The 20,931-nt window shown below is 45.0% G+C and overlaps 2 protein-coding genes across 2 annotated transcripts in view; one reads left to right on the top strand and one right to left on the bottom strand.

Moving 5' to 3' along the window:
• Positions 1-339: 339 nt before the first annotated feature.
• LOC146188669 (myb/SANT-like DNA-binding domain-containing protein 1) lies at positions 340-3,483 on the bottom strand. Its single transcript, XM_084605103.1, has 4 exons — positions 3,106-3,483; positions 2,269-2,395; positions 1,630-1,767; positions 340-348 (listed from the first exon to the last, which is right to left on the bottom strand). Exons 1-4 carry the CDS (start codon positions 3,366-3,368, stop codon positions 340-342), a joined length of 537 nt encoding a protein of 178 aa, XP_084461229.1. The 5' UTR covers positions 3,369-3,483.
• An 11,307-nt stretch (positions 3,484-14,790) lies between these two features.
• Positions 14,791-20,931, top strand: part of sick (sickie) — an 819,067-nt gene continuing 812,926 nt past the window's right edge. Inside the window, exon 1 of the mRNA XM_084603878.1 lies at positions 14,791-15,244. Coding sequence (XP_084460004.1) covers positions 15,152-15,244 — 93 coding nt within the window. The 5' untranslated portion in view covers positions 14,791-15,151. The remainder of the gene's footprint in view (positions 15,245-20,931) is intronic.

The raw sequence follows: 20,931 nt of genomic DNA on the forward strand, positions 1-20,931 counted from the left end.
TGATTTTGTGACAAAACTAATTTGCCATTTTTAAACTCCCTAATCTCAGCTTCAACACACACTTGCCGTAAAGGAAGCCCATTGGGCTGGAAAACAAATGAAAGCCATGTAGCAGATATTAATCAGTGCACAGACTACTGATTTTCTGTGGTGAGGCATGTGGAAGAATACTCTAAGATTAAAAGTTTTAATCTGTAGCGACGCGCGTTGTCAGTGTCAGCTGCATATCGAAAAAGACAAGGTGGCCCCAGCACGTGTTACGGAGAACGCTCTGGAACTTTCATCTCTCCAGATCGCTCCTCCTGGATGAAACAAAATGCTGAACTGTGAACTCGTCTTTTATTCCACCTGTAGAAAAACACATAGTTTCAGAAGGGAAACAGTATTGGGTAGGAAAGTTTGTGACAGATAAATGGGTTGCCGTGTTATATATTACTAAGCAGTACTCTAAATCTGTAGAAATGGGTGCAGGTACCGTTACGCCTTTTAAGACGTGCACCTCTCCGTGATAGGACATGCGTCACGAAAAGATGTGAAAGTCAAATAAAAGAAGGAATCTTTGAATTGCTGGACATTCACCAGCTAGGCCAGCCTGCTTGAGAAAGAAATACAAAATTACGAGACTGTACAACTTCTGCTTAATGTATGCAGCAAATATGCTCTCTTTGTTCTTGGACTGTAATAGTTTTCTTCAAGCACTGCCAACCAAAATCTTTTCTTGCCGTGTATATTGTGTCACAGACTGAAGGATGAATTGGTAAGCACTTCTGAGCTGGAGTAGTAGCCTATTTGAACTACTTGAGCATAGTTACAGAAGTAATTTCTCAAAAGGTTAATGATATTACAACCCATGACTGTACAAGTGTTCTCTTGCTTGTATTTTGCTGTTTTCTCTACTTTAAATGGTCTAAGAACAATCATACGGTGGAAGGTTGAGTTTGTTGGTCATACATTATAGAAAAATCAGCAGAGCAAATGACGCACAAGAAACACAGAGGACTATGCTGAACCGACAACTATATCATTCAAGACCCATGCACCTTCTTCACTTCATCCCTGCAGCTAACTTTTTTATCTTTCTGCCGGTAAACCCAGAAAATCCATTTCCTTTTTCAATACAACCGAAGGTGTACTGATGAATTGAGCACCAGAGTTCTTTGAAAGCTACAGTGATGTTATTGGTTACATGCACCCACTCCTTATTCACTCGCTACTCTTGTAGTGCATATGTATGCTTAGTGGTTAGAATTTGCATCTGGAAAATGTCATTGACCTCATCACATTATATCATGCACCGCAAACCAACAAAAAATGGGAGTTCATGTTTCATCTTTATTCATTTGGTCAGTTTTCTTTATTTTCTTTAGACGTTAGGTACTTATCCAGCAGCCGAACCATGCTGGCATTAATATCGTTACCCTCTTGGGTGAGGCGTACCATTTTTTTTCTCAGTTTATGGGCTCCTTTTTCTGCTTTTTCTGCTTTCGCAGAATCATCTTTGTGCAGAGCAAGCAGCTGCTGCACTGCTGATGAAGTCTCCCGCTTCCTTCTGCTTCTCTCACCACCTCTTCTGTAGCTGCCAATATTGGTTTGGCTGCTGCTTGCAGTACCACTTCCTCTGGGTAGTACACCAAGCACTGCAACAGTAGTGCTGCTAGTGTGTGGTGTTCCAGCGAAGACTTGGGGGTCCGGAGTGTCTCCGAGGGGCCAATCTTCCCCTGTCGCGAGCACCTCGGCATTTTCTGGTGCCTCAGTGGTGACTGGCAGCTGCATATGACCAAGTATAGCATATAGCATTCGTTATCTTCACAGGGGGTTAGTTGACTTAATGGCAAGCAATCATCAGCTGCCCTGGACTATGCCGACCAAAACAAAAAAGGTACAGTTCGAAAACTTATCTGCACATAACTGCACAGCTATATTAGTGAAAAACTCAACAATACAGTCTCGTAAGCTGATAATTCAAAAACAGTAATGAATAGTATGTTTAAAATGAGTGAGACACTGAGTGTGCTGTTTGTAATATACAACCTTAACAGCGGGCCATACCAATTACAAAAAGTAGATAGAGAAATGAGAACTATAGTATGGCACTGTGGTTGTACTTTTACAACCCATGACTCTACAAGTGTTCTCTAATATTTGCAGCTGGCATCCCTTGTACGGTGTTCTGTACACAGTATTCTGAACATTTAAAAAATTAGTAGTGAAGGAATAATGCTGTGATTGAATTGTCTAATAATGGTAATGTTAGAAGTTACAAATCACCTCCAAATTTTCCTCGACCCGCCCATCATCATTGATGGGCAGGCTACCGAGGAAACTGTGAAGCTGCCAGTAAAACAGCCACGAGACACCAGGTGAACCAGTTGATGTCCCGGTTCGTCTCAGCTGCCTGGAAAGATGGAAATGATTTGAACATTAAATGTGCTCTTATAGAAAATATATCTACACTTGATCTGAGCAATTCTCTTGAAGCCATCAAGCTTCTCTGTGAACACTGGGACTTTGACTAATACTACATAACTTGGCAGGTACTGGTAAAAATGTGACTTTACTCTACCAGTTGGAGCTTTGCTAGTGGTTGATTCTGCTGATAGCGTTCTAGCAATATCTGCGCAGTAGGCCAACGAGGCCGCGAACAGTCTTATATGAAAAATCAATCGAGAAATTTGCTTAAAGCCAGAAGCACTCCATAGCGATAAATTGAGAAAGACGAAGCCTGCATATAGAGCGGCGCATGCACGCGGACACGAACGAAACGTATAAAAAAAAAAAGAAAGCGAACGAGCTCGCGCTGCATTTTCGTGCAACGTACGCTCCTCCTTCCACGAGGCATCGGACGCTCATGAGGTAAACAATATGACGCAGAAGCAAACGAAGGCAAAAAAAAAAAAAAAAAGAACGAGCTCGCACTGCGTTTTGCCCGCAACATACGCTGCTCCTGCGGCGAGGCCTCGGACGCTCGCGAGGTAAACAATACGCGCCGACGGCGAAAGGGAATTGCAAGTTGCTGAATGTAATGCTGCCGCACATGTGGGGTGGCGACACACTATGAAAACAGCGCTGAAAAAGCAGTGCAATAAAGGTAAAGGTCGCACTTACCGGTATTTCTTATTCAGGTTATCCATCTTCTGCTTAACCTGCTTGGCCGAGTATGGGCCTTCACCCGCAGGTAGCCCGGCGTTCAGCTCTGCTGCAATAGCAGTATATATACGCGCATTGCGCGTATTTCCCCGCATAGCTGGTAGCTGGTCCTCCCAGATGGTGATCAAAGCCGCTGTGGTTGCGTCAGGCCAGTTCACACGCCTCTGGGAGGACGATTCCTGGGACGCTGCCTCCGCCATGCCTTCCGTGGGAGCCGCCATTTTGTCAGTTTGCTCTAAACGGAGGTTAGCCAGCTCGGTTTAGGTAACCATGGTTAGTGGCGTAACTACGGTTTGGCTTGCCGTGTGAGCGTGGCTAACTATAGTTATGTGTAACCGCAGTTTACTTAACCATGGTTAAGAGTGCCCGTGTAAATGCGGTATTAGGGTCACTTAGGGTCGCTTCTGTCACCCCCTGCTACGCTTTCCTTCCAAGGGAAGGAAAGCATAGCAGGGGGTGGCAGAAAGTTAACTGGACGGAAGAGGTCAAGAAGTTCGCAGGGGTCAAGTATATCCAGCTAGCATAGGACCGGTTTAATTGGAGGAATATGGGAGAGACATTCGGCCTGCAGATGGTATAGACCGACTAGTGATGATGATGATGATGACGACTAAGCGGTGTCCAGCCAAAAAGAGACATTTGCAGACCTCGGATACTTCTCTTGAGTAATGGAGCCTACAAACTGACCAGTTTCACCTTGGAGAGTAAATGACGGCTCATCAAATTCTTTCCTTCATCTGTCAAGGCCATGAATTAACAACTCCAACCTCTCGTTCAATGAACAGCATTTTTGCCCAAAAAGCGCATTTTTTTTTTACTTTTCGCCAACCGGTTGTATCTGAGAGCGCTGACTCTCACTACGGCCCTTTGCACTAGCACGTCAATTAACGAGCTACAATGGATTGTTTGGTTCCTTGACATAATGGCCACAAAATATTTCTGCCCGGGAAAAGAGTTCCTGAAAGAATTAAGGGAGATTCCGGTGATGGTTTGGTTTGGTTTGTGGAATTTAACGTCCCAAAGCAACTCAGGCTATGAGAGACGCCCTAGTGGAGTACTGCGGAACTTTCGACCACCTGGAGTTCTTTAACGTGCACAGACAACGCACAGCACACGGGCGCCTTGCTTTTCGCCTCCATCGAAAAGCTGCCGCCGAGGCCGGGATTCGATCCCGCGTCCTTGGGAACAGTAGTCGAGCGCCGTAACCACTGCGCCACCCCGGCGGGGTGGATTCCGGTGAGGAATGGGGTAATTTGATACGTAATTGAACTTGCAGGTAGCTGTGAATTTCGCAACACATTTAGTGAGGCAATGCATCCCGCCAAAAATCAAGATTTCGAAGGTTCAAATGACGATTAAAGCCCCAAACAGTTACATTAACAGTTCATGACGTAATGCAGACAAAATACACATTACAAGCATCTGTCGTCGTGTCTCCAAGTGTGTGTGTGTGTGTGTGTGTGTGTGTGTGTGTGTGTGTGTGTGTGTGTGTGTGTGTGTGTGTGTGTGTGTGTGTGTGTGTGTGTGTGTGTGTGTGTGTGTGTGTGTGTGTGTGTGTGTGTGTGTGTGTGTGTGTGTGTGTGTGTGTGTGTGTGTGTGTGTGTGTGTGTGTGTGTGTGTGTGTGTGTGTGTGTGTGCGCGTGCACGTGTGTGTGTGTGTGTGTGTGTGTGTGTGTGTGTGTGTGTGTGTGTGTGTGTGTGTGTGTGTGTGTGTGTGTGTGTGTGTGTGTGTGTGTGTGTGTGTGTGTGTGTGTGTGTGTGTGTGTGTGTGTGTGTGTGTGTGTGTGTGTGTGTGTGTGTGTGTGTGTGTGTGTGTGTGTGTGTGTGTGTGTGTGTGTGTGTGTGTGTGTGTGTGTGTGTGTGTGTGTGTGTGTGTGTGTGTGTGTGTGTGTGTGTGTGTGTGTGTGTGTGTGTGCGCGCGTGCACGTGTGTGTGTGTTCAAGCAAAACCAGCAGCTGCTGCGACAATTACTAGAATCCCCCGTCCACTGCAACAGAACTGTAATACGCAATCATGAGACATCGCTGAAAAGGCTCTGATTGCGTGCCCGGTCTAGAACGAACGTGATGATGAGCAGATTTGCGCAAAACACTCAAGGAAGGAACGATGGTTCTTTTGAATTGATGGAATCGCATTACCATAATTTGCGATGATAAGACCGTGCTCGCTTTCATCGGTGTCCAATAAATCCTTCCAGCAGCGGACAACGTCTCTAACAAGGCATAGCAAAAGTTATTATCCACTCAGCCACAAAATAGAAGCAAACACAAAGTTAAAGTTGAAGAAGCGGAAATTTCTCTGTGAAAAAGAAGGAAAAGAATTCATCTGGGGAGGACATGCGGTCCACGCAAGCCCGTTCTAAAGACGCTCAGACCCCATGTGCTCCCTGCTTGGCTTCGGCGGCTACGTGTGCGTGGCGCTTTCGTGGCTTCCGCTCATTAACGCCAGCCTCGTTTGCTTTAATCGTCAATTAATTCCAGCAGTCGGCGGTGTTCATCGCAAGCCGCCCTCGACTCAAAGGCACTCCGTTGTGCAGGCTCGGTGCTTTAATGCTCGGACTAAGTTTAATAGTGCAACGCGAAACACTGCGCCTTCTTATTCAGGGCATAAATCATATATATTATCAGAACGCAGAAAGCCTTCTTATTTACGACCGGTAGGATTGAATGCGAAATGTCCAGCATGATTAGAACGTCGTCTTTCTTTTTGTACACACAGGATAAATAAAACGTTTTTGGTACGATGGTCGCCTTCCCTGCAATTAAAATGACGCCTTAGAGTAGGAGAATGTGATTTTAGCTCCTATTCTCTGCAAGCCCGGGCGAACGTCTTCCTAGCCTAAGTGAGAACAGCATGTGGGACAAGCAAGGAGGTCTGCGGTAGTAACTTTACGCTGCCCAAAGTTTCTGGTTGTAGAAGTACGTGAACAGTTGCGTCATTTTTGTCTCTGTTTACCAATACTAATATTGGTTGTCGTGTTTCTTTTTTTTTTGCATATCATGCCGGGAAAATTATATGGGTGCGAATCCCAAGTTTATTGTCTCATTTGATTGTCTAGATTTTACTTTAGTCTAGTTTAGTTAATGGGATTTAACGTCTCAAAGCAACTCAGGTTATTGAGGGACGCCTTAGTGGAAAGCTCAGGCATTTTGGACCACCTTAGGTTCAACGTGCATTGTCATTGCACAGCACATGCACTCAGGCACTTTGGTTTTAGTCTTTATCGAAAGAGGCAGCCGCAGCAGGGATTCGACTCCGCATCCTTAGGCTCAGCAGTCGAGTGCCCTAACCGCTGCACCGCCGCGGCTGGGTCTTGTAAGAAATCTAAAATAATATATCCTAGTAGCATGCTGTTGTACAACTACAATATTGTGTGCTCCCTATAATTGTTTCGACATTTCATTACCTTCTGGGGATAAGGAAAGCATTCATGAGTCATATATGCAGCTACATAAGAAAGATTCGACAGCAGACCCTCTTCGACCGTTTGTAGTATGCCGGTGCACTGTGTAACAGGCGAAACAGGGCAAAAATAGGCCGTTCAGGCGTAGTATTAGGTGCATTGAAATGCGGTTGCAAAAATCTTACTTTCTGCGTAGTCCACACAACACAGTGGTATCATAAGCTTCACTGAGTGGGCGGCTTTCTAGAATTGTAACTACATAATTCTACGCAGTGCATTGCTGATATATTGTTGAGAAAAAGACGATCGGCAATGGCGCGAGAGGAACCCTCGCGCTATAGGTCAGCCATAAAATCATCTTTCACCCTGTCGCCATGGTGTGCCGTCTTCTCGCTTGTCGCCACGTATCATTTTGGTTGGAGGTGCTGTGTACGTCATCCCCATCCTCAGCATAGAGCATCGACGCCATCCGAATGCTGGGACCATGGGCCGAGAGCCCGTGGATATCGCCACAGAGCTCCGCCCCAGCTCTTTCTGCCCAGACCCGACCAGCCGCAACTACCACCGCTCCACCGCCAGCCCGAATCTGAAAACAAGTCGCACAGACCAACCGACTAGAGCCGAGACCAGACCAAAGATTCGAAGTACACGAACACGCAACCCCCTATCAAACCGCCCGATGCGACCTCGAGCCATTAACTCCATGGTTGTTTTGGTGGCGCTTGGTTGAAAAGCTCCAGGGGAGGCGAATCCCCACAACATCAGCCATTGTGGTGGCAAGCAAATTATTCTATCTTTCCTTTTACATCTTCACCATCACCTCATCATCTTCAACAAACCGATCGGGACAAATTTGCTACCGAAGCAAAGTATAGACTTTGGAGCTTGCCGACAAATCACTATCAATTTCTTTACTCGATTGACCCACTCTAAGGCCAAGACTCTACCACAGATTCCGCCTGAACTGCGCATATACAAATTGCTTGCGATACCGTTTTGGTCAAATGAACAGTCCGCTTTGTGACAACTGTGGTTAGGTTGAAACTGTGCAACATATCCTACTTGAGTGTCCTGCGTACGCTGACGACCGTGCGTACTACGAACATAGCATGGAAAAACTCTCCTCAGTGCCGTTAACAATGGACATTGTTTTAGGTCTCTTAGCCTGCCCCAGGCAGCAGAGACTCGCAATGAACTTTTTATTTATATATTTAAAAGATACTGAACTTCATGGATAACTGCCTTGTCGTGGTGGAGGGGCTTGCGAAACTCGATGAAGTCGTGAGCTCTGCTGTGTAGGGCCACCCAAGATAGACAGGTCACGGCAGAGAGTTCTGACAAAATGTGATTCACTGGAGAAGGTAATGGCAACCCACTCCAGTATTTCCTGCCAAGAAAATCCTGTGGCCAGTCACAACACCATTAAAGATATGACGCCGGAAGATGAGCCCCCCATGTTGGAAGGCGTCCCACATGTTACTGGGGATGAACAAAGGGCGATTCCTAGTAGCTCCAGGACGAATGAAGCGGCTGGGCTAAAGCCAAAAGGACGCTCAGTTGTGGATGTGTCGGGAAGCGACCGGAAAGTCCGATGTTCCAAGGAGATATATCAAATAGCAACATGGAATGTAAGATCTATGACGCAAGGTAAACTGGATGTAGTCAAGTGAGAAATGGACAGATTGAACATTGATATCTTGGGTATCAGCGAGCTCAAGTGGACCGGAATGGGAGAATTTAACTCCGGCGACCATTATGTCTTTTATTGTGGGCACGAATCCAAGAGAAGGAATGGGGTCGCTCTCATAGTAAACAGAAGAATGGGCAAAGCAGTGCTAGGGTACAACCCCAAAAACGACCGAATGATTTCACTTCGGATCCAAGATCACCCTTTCAACATAACAGTTATCCAAGTCCATGCACCGACCACTACTGCTGAAGAAGCTGACGTTGAGAGATTTTATGCGGACCTACAATGACTTTTAGACCGCACCCCATCATCAGACGTCGTTTTTCTCATAGGAGACTGGAATGCTAAGGTCGGGAGTGAAGAAATATCCGGAATTATAGGCAAGTTCGGTCTTGGCGAACCAAATGAAGCTGGGCAGAGGCTAGTAGAGTTTTGTCAAGAAAACAACCTGACCATAGCGAATACTCATTTTCAACAGCACAAGAGGCACCTGTACACATGGACTTCACCGGACGGTCTGTACAACAATCAGATCGATTATATTCTTTGCCGGCAGAGATGGAGAAGCGCTATACAAGCCGTAAAAACAAGACCTGGGACCGATTGTGGCGCCGATCATCAGCTTCTTGTTGCCAAAATTAGGCTTCGATTGAGGAAAACGCAGAAGACTAGAAGGCCTTTCAGGTATGACCTGGATCAAATTCCATTAGAATATGCCGTGGAAGTGAGGAATCGATTTCAAGAATTAGATCTAGAAGAAAGAGAGCCCGAATAGATGTGGACCGATGTTCGTGATATAATACAAGAAGTTGCTACTAAGGTAGTTCCAAAGCAAAAGAAATGCAAGAAAGCAAACTGGTTATCTGAAGAGGCTATGCAAATAGCTGAGGAAAGGAGGATGGCAAATATTATGGGGGAAAGAGAAAGATACAAGGTTCTCAATGCGGATTTTCAAAAAATAGCAAGGAGAGATAAGAATGCCTTCCTGAACATACAGTGCCAAGCAGTTGAGGACAACAGCCAATTAAGGAACACAAGAGCTCTGTATAAGACAATCAAAGATATCAAAGGAAGCTTCTGTGCTGAACTGGGCGTGATAAAGGACAAACGAGGCAAGGACCTCACTGAAGCCTCAGAGATAAAGAAGAGGTGGCAGGAATACACAGAAGAACTGTACAAGAAGGACCCGAATGTGCAAACCCAACATAAGACAGTTGTGATTACTGATCTCGAGCTTGGCATCCTGAAGAGTACAGTTGAATGGGCCTTAGCCAGCCTTGCTAAGAACAAAGCTAGAGGAATTGATGGCATTCCAGCTGAGTTGCTTCAAAACCTCAACCATGACGCTGTTAACATTCTGCATACATTATGTCAGAAGATTTGGACAACCCTGCAGTGGCCACAGGATTGAAGGAGGTCAGTTTACATCCCCATTCCAAAGAAAGGCAGTGCCAAAGATTGTTCCAACTACCGCACGATCGCGCTTATTTCGCATGCTAGCAAGGTGCTCTTGAAAATCCTCCAAGGTAGGCTGCAGCAGTATGTGGATCGGGAGCTTCCGGACGTGCAAGCTGGGTTTCGCAAGGGCAGAGGAACTAGAGACTAAATTGCCAACCTTCGCTGGATCATGGAAAAAGCAAGAGAGTTCCAGAAATCCATCTACTTCTGCTTTATTGATTATGCGAAAGCGTTTGACTGCGTAGATCACAGCAGATTGTGGCAAGCTCTCCAAGAGATGGGAGTTGCAATTCACCTCATCTGTCTCCTCAAGAACCTGTATGAAGGGCAAGACGCCACAGTCAGAACTGGGCATGGTCTTACTGATTGGTTTCCGATCGAGAAAGGAGTGAGGCAAGGCTGCATACTGTCGCCCTGCCTATTTAACCTATATGCAGAGTGCATCATGAGGAAGGCCGGTCTAGACGAGTCTTCAGCTGGAGTGAAGATTGCTGGAAAACGTATCAACAACCTTAGATATGCGGATGATACCACTTTAATTGCAGAAAGTGATGTGGAACTCAAGAAACTTCTGATGCGCGTACAAGAAGAGAGTGAGAAGTTTGGGCTTAAACTGAACATTAAAAAGAGAAATATCATGGCGTCTTGCCCTATCAAGTCCTGGAGCATCAATGGACAAGAAGTGGAAGCTGTGACAGATTTTCTCTTGGGCTCCAAGATTACCTCGGAAGGAGACTGCAGCCATGAAATTAGGAGACGCCTGCTTCTGGGAAAGAGCGCAATGGTTAGCCTTGACCGCCTAGTTAAGAGCAGAGACATTAGTCTGCCAACCAAGATCCGTATAAGTCGTGCTATGGTCTTTCCAGCTGTGATGTATGGATGCGAGAGTTGGACTGTGAAAAAGGCTGACCACCGAAGAATTGACGCATTTGAATTGTGGTGCTGGCGAAGACTCTTGAGAGTTCCTTGGACTGCCAGAAGATCAAATCAGTCGATATTGTCGACCATAAACCCTGACTGCTCATTGGAGGGTCAAATTCTAAAGTTAAAGCTCAGCTACTTTGGTCATCTGATGAGAAGAGAGGAGTCGCTGGAGAAAGATTTGATGTTGGGAAAGGTTGAGGATCGCCGGAGAAGGGGTAGGCAGCGAACGCGATGGTTAGATGGCATCCTCGAGGCACTGCAGATGAAGTTATGTGATGTTAGGAAGATAGTGAGAGACCGGAAAGCGTGGCGTGACATGGTCCATAGGGTCACGAAGAGTCGGACACGACTGAACGACTGAACTGAACTGAACTTTTATACAAACCTTGAAAGTTACCCTTCGGCATTTTTCACGCGGTGAACTCTATAAGCACATTTATGAGACTATGCATTTCATCGTTTCATTTTATCCCATACTCCACGATGCACCTTAGAACACATTTAATGGCGGCATTTTATCTATCCCTTTATTTTTTTTTAATCTCCTCACGATTGTTTTTCCATCTTTACCTCCCGAATTCCCCTTCCTACACAGAGTAGCATGTCAGCGAAATTTAAACGCCGGCTAAAACCTCTGTTCTTCATTAAAGGGTCTCTCTCTCTCTCTCTCTCTCTCTCTCTGTCTGTCTCGGTGTCCCCGAGAAATGTTAGGAAGATAAAGATCGGCAATGGCGCGAGAGAAGCCCTCGCGCTAGGTCAGCCATAAAATCATCTTTCACCGTGTCGCCCTGTTGTGCCGTCTTCTGGCTTGTCGCCACGTATTAATATAACCACTACTCAGCGAACCGAAAATTTGTTTTAACATTTTGCTGTACCAGCCCTAGCGCGCTTCATCATTACGGTCGCACCTTGTTCACTTCGCCGCTTCTCTGACAAACTGTGCATTATCTCATGTGGTTTCCTGCATCCAACGCGGAAACATGTGCGTTGTTCACTCCCCTAAAGAAAACAGGGCCCATCACAGTTCACTTCAGGACATTGCTTATCCGCGTGGAAACCAGTCATTGAGAAATGAGGCTTCACCCCTTCTTTTAAAGTTCCTTCGGGACTCAGATTTGAATTTTAAATGACAGCTGCAATTTACTGAATGTTATGGCTGGTTTTCTGTACTGCGATGAAGATGAGACAAGTCATAGATATGTTCCTGATTTGTAAACCAAAGCACCGGCCCTACGCAAGGCCAACCGCACCAGTGGCTTCCAATAAATGCAACCTCTCAAAACAAGATAGCAAGGCAGCGGTATGAAACAAAGTTTCCGTTGCTGCTTCAAGAAACAGAAACTTGTGAAAGAATTTCAATGTCATCCACACCCTACAGAATTTAAATAAGTATAGATATCTAATTTTTTGGTTCATGTTCTATCCTTCGTGACCATACCGAAGACAATACTGTACACGGATGACCACGTCATATTTGCCTGCGGCTGCTGCATAATTTCTAGTCGAATATCTTTTCTCAACATGTGTCGGATTCGGTTTCAACAGCCCAACGATGGCTGTGACGTAAAAGTTAACGTAAAAGTTAAGTCCAGGTCACGTGAGGGATGAAGATGCAGCGATATAATCATTTCTGTATCATTTAAAGTCACTACAGTGACAAAGCCAGCCTGCCTCAAGAACAGAAATCACTACAAGTGGGGGATCGGCGATTATATCACTGTTGTTTCATGCCGTGCGTCAAGACTTGATGCCTTCACAGCCATCTCACGACTGCTGGAACCAAAACTGCTGAGAAAATAAAATTCAATTATAACTTATTTAGCGATTGTAGGGGGAAAATGCGCGCGGATCGATATACAGGAACAGCTTACGCATCATTACCAAGAAGGAAAATGCCACCTCAATTTGGTCTCTATAATCCTTTAAGAGGCAATACTTCATCTATTCACTTTTTGTGCCTTTTCGAGCAGATTTTGTTATATGCTGTGAAACCGACGTACGCACTCGCTCCTCCTGGGACAACCGCGTAACTTATTTTTTTTTTTAATGAAATTATTTCTATTTGTCTCTCTGTCTTCAAAGGGTAATGCACCTAGCTATTGAGCAAGCCATATTTCGAATGTTACTCAGACTGACACTATGTTTTTCAGTTGTTTTTTTATGTATGGTTCGAAAGTGTCATTTGCTTGCTTCGTTCTATGTCCACTGCAGTCAAGAAATAGTACTAAAAGTCACAAAGAGAATGTCACCAATGAAAGTAATAAGTACACCAACATCAAAATTACACTATGTGAACTTATTAAATGAATAGTAAAATTAACCAAACAATAAAATAATTACACTGTGCTCTTTGAACCTTATTACCGAATAAGTATAAGTAAGGAGCAAGAACTAATTTAAATGGAGCGTTAAACACCCCACTTTTTAAAAATTCCTTCGTGCATTTCACATTTTTTCGAGCCACAAAGTTTGAAACCTGTTCAGTGGATGTAATCATTTTTTTTCTATGTTAACTGCTTCGGAGAAGAACTGATTCACCTCCACCTGAAGCGTAAGCACTCTCTTTTTCAGCTAAACCCAAGACAAGAGCCATACTACGAATTTTTGATACTGAATGACCCACGTAATGTGGCGCCACCTTCACTAAATACGTCATATAGTCAATTTCTTCGGTCTTGTTATTGTAGGCTACCGTAAAACGCTACAGTAGGCATTCATATTTCTGGCGTCAGAGACGAGAAAGCCGTGACAGAGAGAGCACACAAATCAGCCCTGTGTTCTGGTGCTCCACAACATTAGAGTCGTGCGGCCCTAACTAACCAGGCGAAACATACTTAAGTCTACTCTTTGCAATTACTTATTCCCTCCTCATCTCGAAACTAGGATAACACTTATATTGTGAAAAGGCAATCTTCCTACCTTCACCTGATTATCAACAGCACTCGAAAGATAGTTACTTTCTGCTTTCGTTTAAGTACCTTCATTTTGGAAATTACTCATGTTGTCCACCCTTCCACATCATCAAATATCGGTATAATATGACGTCATCAGTCAAATATACTGAAGGCTTCCAAATGTTATGCTCACTACAAAGTGTTACTTGTTCTTTTATGTGAACAAATGGTGACCATGAAAACCATGAAATTTGCAGAAAGGGCAGCCCAACATCATAAGCGCTCTGCAACCCATTCTCAGATCCGGATCTTTAAAATGCGAAAACCCACCAAGAGACCAAAACGAAAATTTGTCGCAGCACAGTAACAAAGTTAGAACTTAATCATGCTAATGCTGAATTGTATACAGTTCGTGCGTTCCCTGCATTGCTTTACTTCATTTGGCACAAGTCTATCTAGAACGCAACAACGCAGCGACAATGCCTCACCTATGCCCCTTAGGGATCGCTACCTCATTCGCATGATTGACGTTCGGCTAACGACCTTTCATTCCCGCTGAGACCAGGCCAGGCCCCGCTACTTCTTCCGGCTCGTCGATGAGACGCCTCGAGAGATGGCGCCCCCCTCCGCTGACAGATGAGTTCCACCGGTGAACCGCGTCCTTACGCCGGCGCTTCCGTGACGTCACAAGAACACGTGACTTTTTGTTGTTTCCCCCTCCCCTCGCGGCCGGCGGCCCGGGGTGCGAGCACGTGCGTTCCGGCACCCGTCAGCCAGTCAGACGGCCGGCTGCGCCCAAGCACTGCGGTGCGCGCCCGAGCGGCTGGGAGCGGTGCGGAGTCCGAAACCGGCTCATGATTCGGGACACGTGGCGACAGAGATGTCGCTCTCGGCGTGCAAGTAGCTGTGCCGTTTTTTGGCACAGGATATATGGTTGCCCCGGCTGGCTGCGTGCAGTGTCGCATTGTGATGGTGAATTTTGAAAAATAACGAAGGTAAAGCAAAGGGAAAAAAGTTCAGCGTCCCATTTCGCACAGATTGCTCTCTTTAACTGCCAAGTGTGAAACAGCACGTGTTGGTGGAGCTTGTTTTGTCTGCTGGCGGGAACACTGCTTTGTGCGCGTTCGTATACATATTTTGTATGCTGTGCAAGTGTCAAATGTGCGGGTGTGCGTGTCATCTGTGAGTGCGGTCTGCGGCGCGCCGAGCCGTTCCCCGCCCCTACAAGTGATGTGACCCATTGGTTTCGACATTGTGCGGTGCCCGGAGGAAGCAACCACACCAGTGGCCGAACATCGGAGTGCATACTGTTTCCTCCATCTTCACTTTATTATCTATTGGTTGGTCACTTTTTGCTTACGTGTGTGCTGTCCCGCACAATAGGTATCCGGTTCTAGCAATCATGCTCCCTTCGTCGACTACAGTGTGAAACTTACTTCGGCGAACAGTGAGAAAACTATCAGTTTTCACAAACGAATAGCAGTTATTCTCCAACGTTAGTCTGTGTGTTATTTGTGGTCGTTTACTTGTCAAGAATGCTCGGCCTCGTCACAGCTGCAGCGGGAAGCAAGCGAAGGATTACGGGTGGATAAGCTGGGCTAAACCTCCCGCCTCGTCCACGTGACTTATTTCTCCATGGCGTGCCTTCGAAGCGAAGTGTCACGCGAGGATGTCAGCGTCATTCCAACGTCGCCACCGGCTCAGCAGCAGCAGCGCTCCATCGTTCAGGTAAGCGAGAATGGAAAAATGAAGACCGTGGCGAGTCGGATTCGGCACGAAATCCAGGTGTGTTGTATCCGGAGCAGCTAGAACACGATTTAAATTATTTCCGCTTAAAAGTTTTCAAATCACGATTACTGCTAGGAAGGAAGAGGCTCGTGAGAAAACAAAAGGTTTTTCGTTGATACACAAAGAGGAAGACGCAAGGCAGAATTCTTAACCAAAAAGTGTTTAATTGATGTTCAATGGTGGAAAAAAAAATCTTACAAAAACAGCATGCGCTTGTTCATAAGGTTGATAAAAAAATTCTGCCTTTTTTATTGTTTTTTTTTAATTCTCATATTGCTATTATTGGGGCCAGAGGAAGGGGTCCTAACTTATATTTTCTGGTCATACTCATCTCGCGGGCCTCAATGGCTAAATAAATCCTACCTCTTTCAAGTCACAGACAGAACTCTAACGGGTATTTTTATTTAATTATTGTATCAATCAGTCCTTCGTATGTGTATATTTTACGCAGCACAAAAACCCGCCTTGTCACCAGAACTACCTCCGGACCATTTACAACATTTTTTTGTAATATTATTTAAAAGAAAGGTCTTCACAGAAGGTACTTTGTGCCACAATAAGACCTCATTATGGAACGCGCAACATGTCTTTTCATATGACAATTTCTCATCGCACTTTGTTTTTCCTGGTGTGGCTGACGTTTCCGCGTCCTTAATTATGTTGAGCTTTCATTCGAGCCAATAATTCAATAACACCCGTTCTGCATCAAATTAAATCACTGGTCATCACAGTGCCGACATATGATTAGCGTTACTTTTTCTTGATGCGTAACAGAGCCAACTCTGCTAAGAAACTCACTATAGCGTCGTCTGCGTGACTTCGGTATATACTTTACCAGTGGGCCACGAGAGGCGTTTGTCGCCGATAGGTGGTCAGACACCCTCTTCCTTTTCTTCTTCCTCGATTGGCTAAGAGATGACGCGGCTGGCAACCTGATGCCCAGGTCTTGATACGCACCCCCGTCCTTGTCCTAGTTTTCGTTCTCTCTCCCTACGTTCACAGCACGTCCAGCTGATGCTTCTTCTGCCCCTCCTCGCGTATTTCAATAAAGGTTCTCTCGACGGTCGCTTCCAGGGCGCGCGTATGATCGACAAAAACATATAAAAATGCTTCTGTGAGTGTATAAATTCTGTTGAATATCTGTCTTGAATTGAAGTGATATTATTAAGAAGTTTTCTAAGAAATCTGCATGGACTTAAAGGATGTGCAAAGATATACGAAATTCTTTTTGTTGTGAGCCCAAAAGTTTTTGAACCTCGCACCTGTGCTGCTCGTTTCCTCCAGACTCTTATGCTGTAGCACTGCGTACACCAACTCCGGAAAGCATTCTATTCATGTTACTTCAGGCAGCACCGTAGAGAAATTTTGCTTACGACCAAAACATTTGTTGAAAGATATTAAGGATTACTGCTAATGAGGCCAGGTGGGATAATGTGAAGAAGAAGTGATGTACCAATAGCCTGGGAAGAAAAAAATTGACTTTTCGTAATTCGTGCATCGAACTATCAAGAGCTGGTCGTGTACCGTTTCAGGCGCCTTCTTTACTGAGCTTTGTTCCAATTACTGGGCATCAAACATTGCGCGATTGTACAAAAAGGTAAACAGACTTTAGAAATTAGAGACATTTAGCTTGAAGGTCAGTCAGCCCATTTTGATTATTCTCTTTTAGCGTGCTTTTCGCATCAAATGGCATGAAGCAGAAATAAGCCTCACACTGATTAATGGTACCACGTTGACACGCCCATGCGTAGTTGCAATTCAGCACTGCCTCTCTTTATAGAAAAAAAAAGCAATGTGATCGGTTTAACGCTCCGAAACGATATATGCGCTATGAGCAACGCCAGCCTGGTGGACTGAGGAAATTAGATCACCGCAGGCTCGTCAACGTGCGCTGACAACAAGCAGCCGCTTTGATTCACCTCCCGCGGCCAGTGTCCAATGACGGGACCTTGGGAGCAAAGACAGCACCCTGATGGCGAATCAACTCATCCACATTGCGGGCGTTTCTCGTTCATTCAGTTGGACCGCCTGAGATGATAAATATTTGAAGCCTGGGATCTAAACAAGAAAGCGAAGTACTCTCTTTCGTATCCAGCGGCTTTACTGCTTTTGTCTCGAAGTACATTTCGGGTGGCATAGCTATTTTCTCTCGTGGCGACCTCCCAAGGTTCTTCAGCTAGACATGAATGCGCCCACTGCCGCGGTGTGTGGTGTTGAATAAAGTTAGTCTAGTGGAACACTATGGCTTGGAACACTATCCGCGATAGTGCGCAAGCGATGGGATCATGTAAAGCGGCGCTAATGGTGGCATCGACTAAACGCTCATTATCTATGCTTTTAATTTTATTGTGGTTTGTCGATGCACTATGGTAATGCGAAAGACGCTTGTTCAAATAGGGGGCTGAAACAGAGCGCAGAAAATAAATTTTAACAAAAGTCAACGACGTTCACAACTTGTTAGCCTTTCTTGATGAGGGTGCATCGTTTATTTCCATTTACCATTAACCATTGAACTTTCTATTTTATGATAGCAACAGATATGTCATGAAACACTATGCAATGTCTGTTTTATATTGTCTATGATTTTCAATTCTGCATACGAGTTGGAGGTCGTGCAGCTCAGCGTGCTCATAAGAGAGTTTCAGTATTTGGTAAACATGCTGTCGTGGCTAGGGGGTAACGGCGCTTATTGCTGATCCTGGAAGCCCGAGTTCGATTCTGCCAACGGCGGCAGAATTTCAATCGAGGGGAAGAGCAAGGCGCCCTTGTCCTGTGAGAGGGGATGTTACAAAACACAAGATGGTGGAAATATTCCGGAGCCCTAAACAACGGCGTTCCTTATTGTCTGAGATGCATTCGGGTGTTTGATAAATACTTGTGGCTTATAGAACTTTCTTGTCTGTTCCAATGTTTAAGGAAATTCTTGCAGGAGGATTTAATTTGTTAACAAAGAGATTATTCCCTCAATAATAAACATAAATATTTAAATAGCCACTTCGAGTTCTTGATAAATTCGCTCTCGCCCTATCACTGATCAAACAGCAGCTTTTCTTAGCTCAGTTGGTAGAACGACTGCTCCCTACAGGTGGGGACCTGGGCTCAAACCCTGAACGAAGGCAAGCTTTTTTTTAGATACCGAGATTCTGACAAACCCATGGAGCTTTCCTTTGTAGCCTGGCTGATCTTGATTTAATGCTAATGTCTAATTAGTCTCTAATTAGATGCTTCGCGTTTATTCATGGTTACAGTTTCGAAGACACGAAAGTTCTTTGCGCAACCCTGTTCTCAGGGTGAAACACCTGGCTTCTACCGAATTTGACTGTGGCTTTTTCCAGTAAAGCCTGACAGGATTTTACTACCAACTGCAAAACCGCTTTAATAACCTCTCCTTCACATTTCATAATACACTGGCCCTTTGTATTTTATTTATTTTTTATTTTTTTACAGCGTAGGGTTGCTTAAAGAGGAGGAAAGAGCAGGGACATTATGCTAGCAAAGAGCCAATTTAAATCGTCTTGAGTCCCTAATATCATCGCGGAGGGTCGTGTATTCAAAACCTTCATTCCATCTTCATTTAATTTTTTTTTTTTTTTGCCAAAGTATCCGCCTAGAAAAGAAGGTTTGAACAAGAAGATAGACACGGGAAATAGCGTAAGACGGCGGCGAAGATGTGCAGATGGAACGGCATTTCTTATAGAGTGCGGAGTCAGGGTGAACCGATGAAAGCTATCTTCGGGGCGTCTGTGAAAAAAGAGGATGGAGAGGAGCATCGCTATTTCAATGATAATAGAATACCGGCTTGCTCGCCTCTCTTCGCGCACGCGTTTCTGTAGCTCACCTCTCCGCCTTCTGTGGCAGCGCGTATCTTAAACGTGCCTCTCACATTGCGAACGAGGCATGCAAGCCTCTCCCGTCTCTCTGTGTGTGCTTTCAGACGCCAAGCTTCCCCGCTCGTCTTTCTGCACGCGGAAAGAATATCGATTCCTGTGATTCCTTTCTGGCATCGAGTCCGGTCGCGCCGCACAAGCGCTCGGAATGGATGGCGCTATAAATAACTCGAACTCACCAGAGGAGAGTTGCAACTTTGCCCTTCCTCGATGATCGTGTTCGTTATTTGGCCGCTAGCGGAGGGAAATGCCGGGACGTCGATTTTGTCTTAGCGGCTGGAGATGGGGTGCTTCCCCAGCATCTCATAGAAGACGGGCAGGAAGACAGCCGCAGCAATATACATGCGTCGCCCGACATTAAGAGAACGTGATTTAAAGAAGAAAAAAACGTTATAAGGTCCAACCCACGGAAGGTCGATAATAGCAACGAATGAATTTCCTACTCAGTAGTGACTCTTTGAGGCCGAGCTTAATATTCTGTGAACTGCTATGTTGCAAAAAAAAATAATAATAATATTGCAAAATCATAGAATAATTTTTTTTGTTTTTACCGTAACGATTTCTCACAAGAGAAGGAATTCTTTCTGGAATGAAAGCCTCAAGATGGTCTTAAACAGTTTTTTTGAAATCTGCATTGCAAATTATTCTTCCAACGCTCCCTTCTTGGCCGACATTTTGCTGTTGAGCTTCTAGCTCAGGTTCCTTGCAGACTGATTATTGCTTTAACGCACTAACTGCACACAAATATATGTGTGAATTACATGACACTAGAATATTTTATTGCGCAGGAAAAATATATATTCTCTTAACACCGCCTTTCACGAGACCCTTTATGGTTCACTAGTTCAGGTGTATCGTCGTTCCTTTGTTTACACTCAATAAAATAGACTTCTAAGACCTGTGTCCAAGTATGGAAATATTTTATAATCTCGACCATGCTGTTCCTTGGCAAGATTCCGGGAATCAGTCTCCAAGTCTCTGAGCAGTTCATAATTCTTGTTAAAAACTGCAACACAGTAATTTATTTCACCAGGCCAACTAACCGAGTGCACTATTTGCGTTTAATTTGCCGTCTGTTCTAATCTATAGCATGTACTATAGTGTAGCATTTGTTCAATTTTGAACCAGGTTTCTTTTCCCACTACCATGTATGAATTATTACCTCTTACGCTTTAGGCGGTGACGATTGTAGCGCCGCAGTCCTTCTTTCTACTCAGATGCTATACTACGGCGGCTCATGAGGGCAGACCCGCCATGTTGTGCCCTGGGAAGAATGGCGCGGCAGAAAAAGACGTGGGCTAAAGAAAGAAAACACGCACGAGCTCTAATGCACACACCGCCGCGGTTGTCCAAACGTTATGGTGCTTGGTTGGTAACATAGATGGTCGAGAAAGCGAACTCTGTCGCGATGGCCACAATTCGACGGAAGAGAAATACGAAAACGCTACGGTGCTGAGTGCTGCCAGAGCAGATCATCAAAATGCCAGCTGGCCTCACTTAATGCACAGAACTCAACTGCGACATCCGTCATAGTTCATGAGTCGTTTCGAGATGTTATAACCAGTAATTTATAATTTAATCATGAGAGGCAAGTGCTTCGACTTCTGGCTCTCAAAAACATAAAATATTACCATCTAGGGTGGAAGCTATGTTAATTTTTATTCCTCATCCTCTTGCTGCAAGACCCCCTACCGGCAAGTTGACGCACCTTTTATGGCGGAATACAGCGCAAAGAACATA

Source organism: Amblyomma maculatum, chromosome 5 (genome assembly GCF_055883805.1).
Source record: "Amblyomma maculatum isolate TAMU_Amacu chromosome 5, ASM5588380v1, whole genome shotgun sequence".
In the NCBI taxonomy this organism is placed as follows: domain Eukaryota; kingdom Metazoa; phylum Arthropoda; class Arachnida; order Ixodida; family Ixodidae; genus Amblyomma; species Amblyomma maculatum.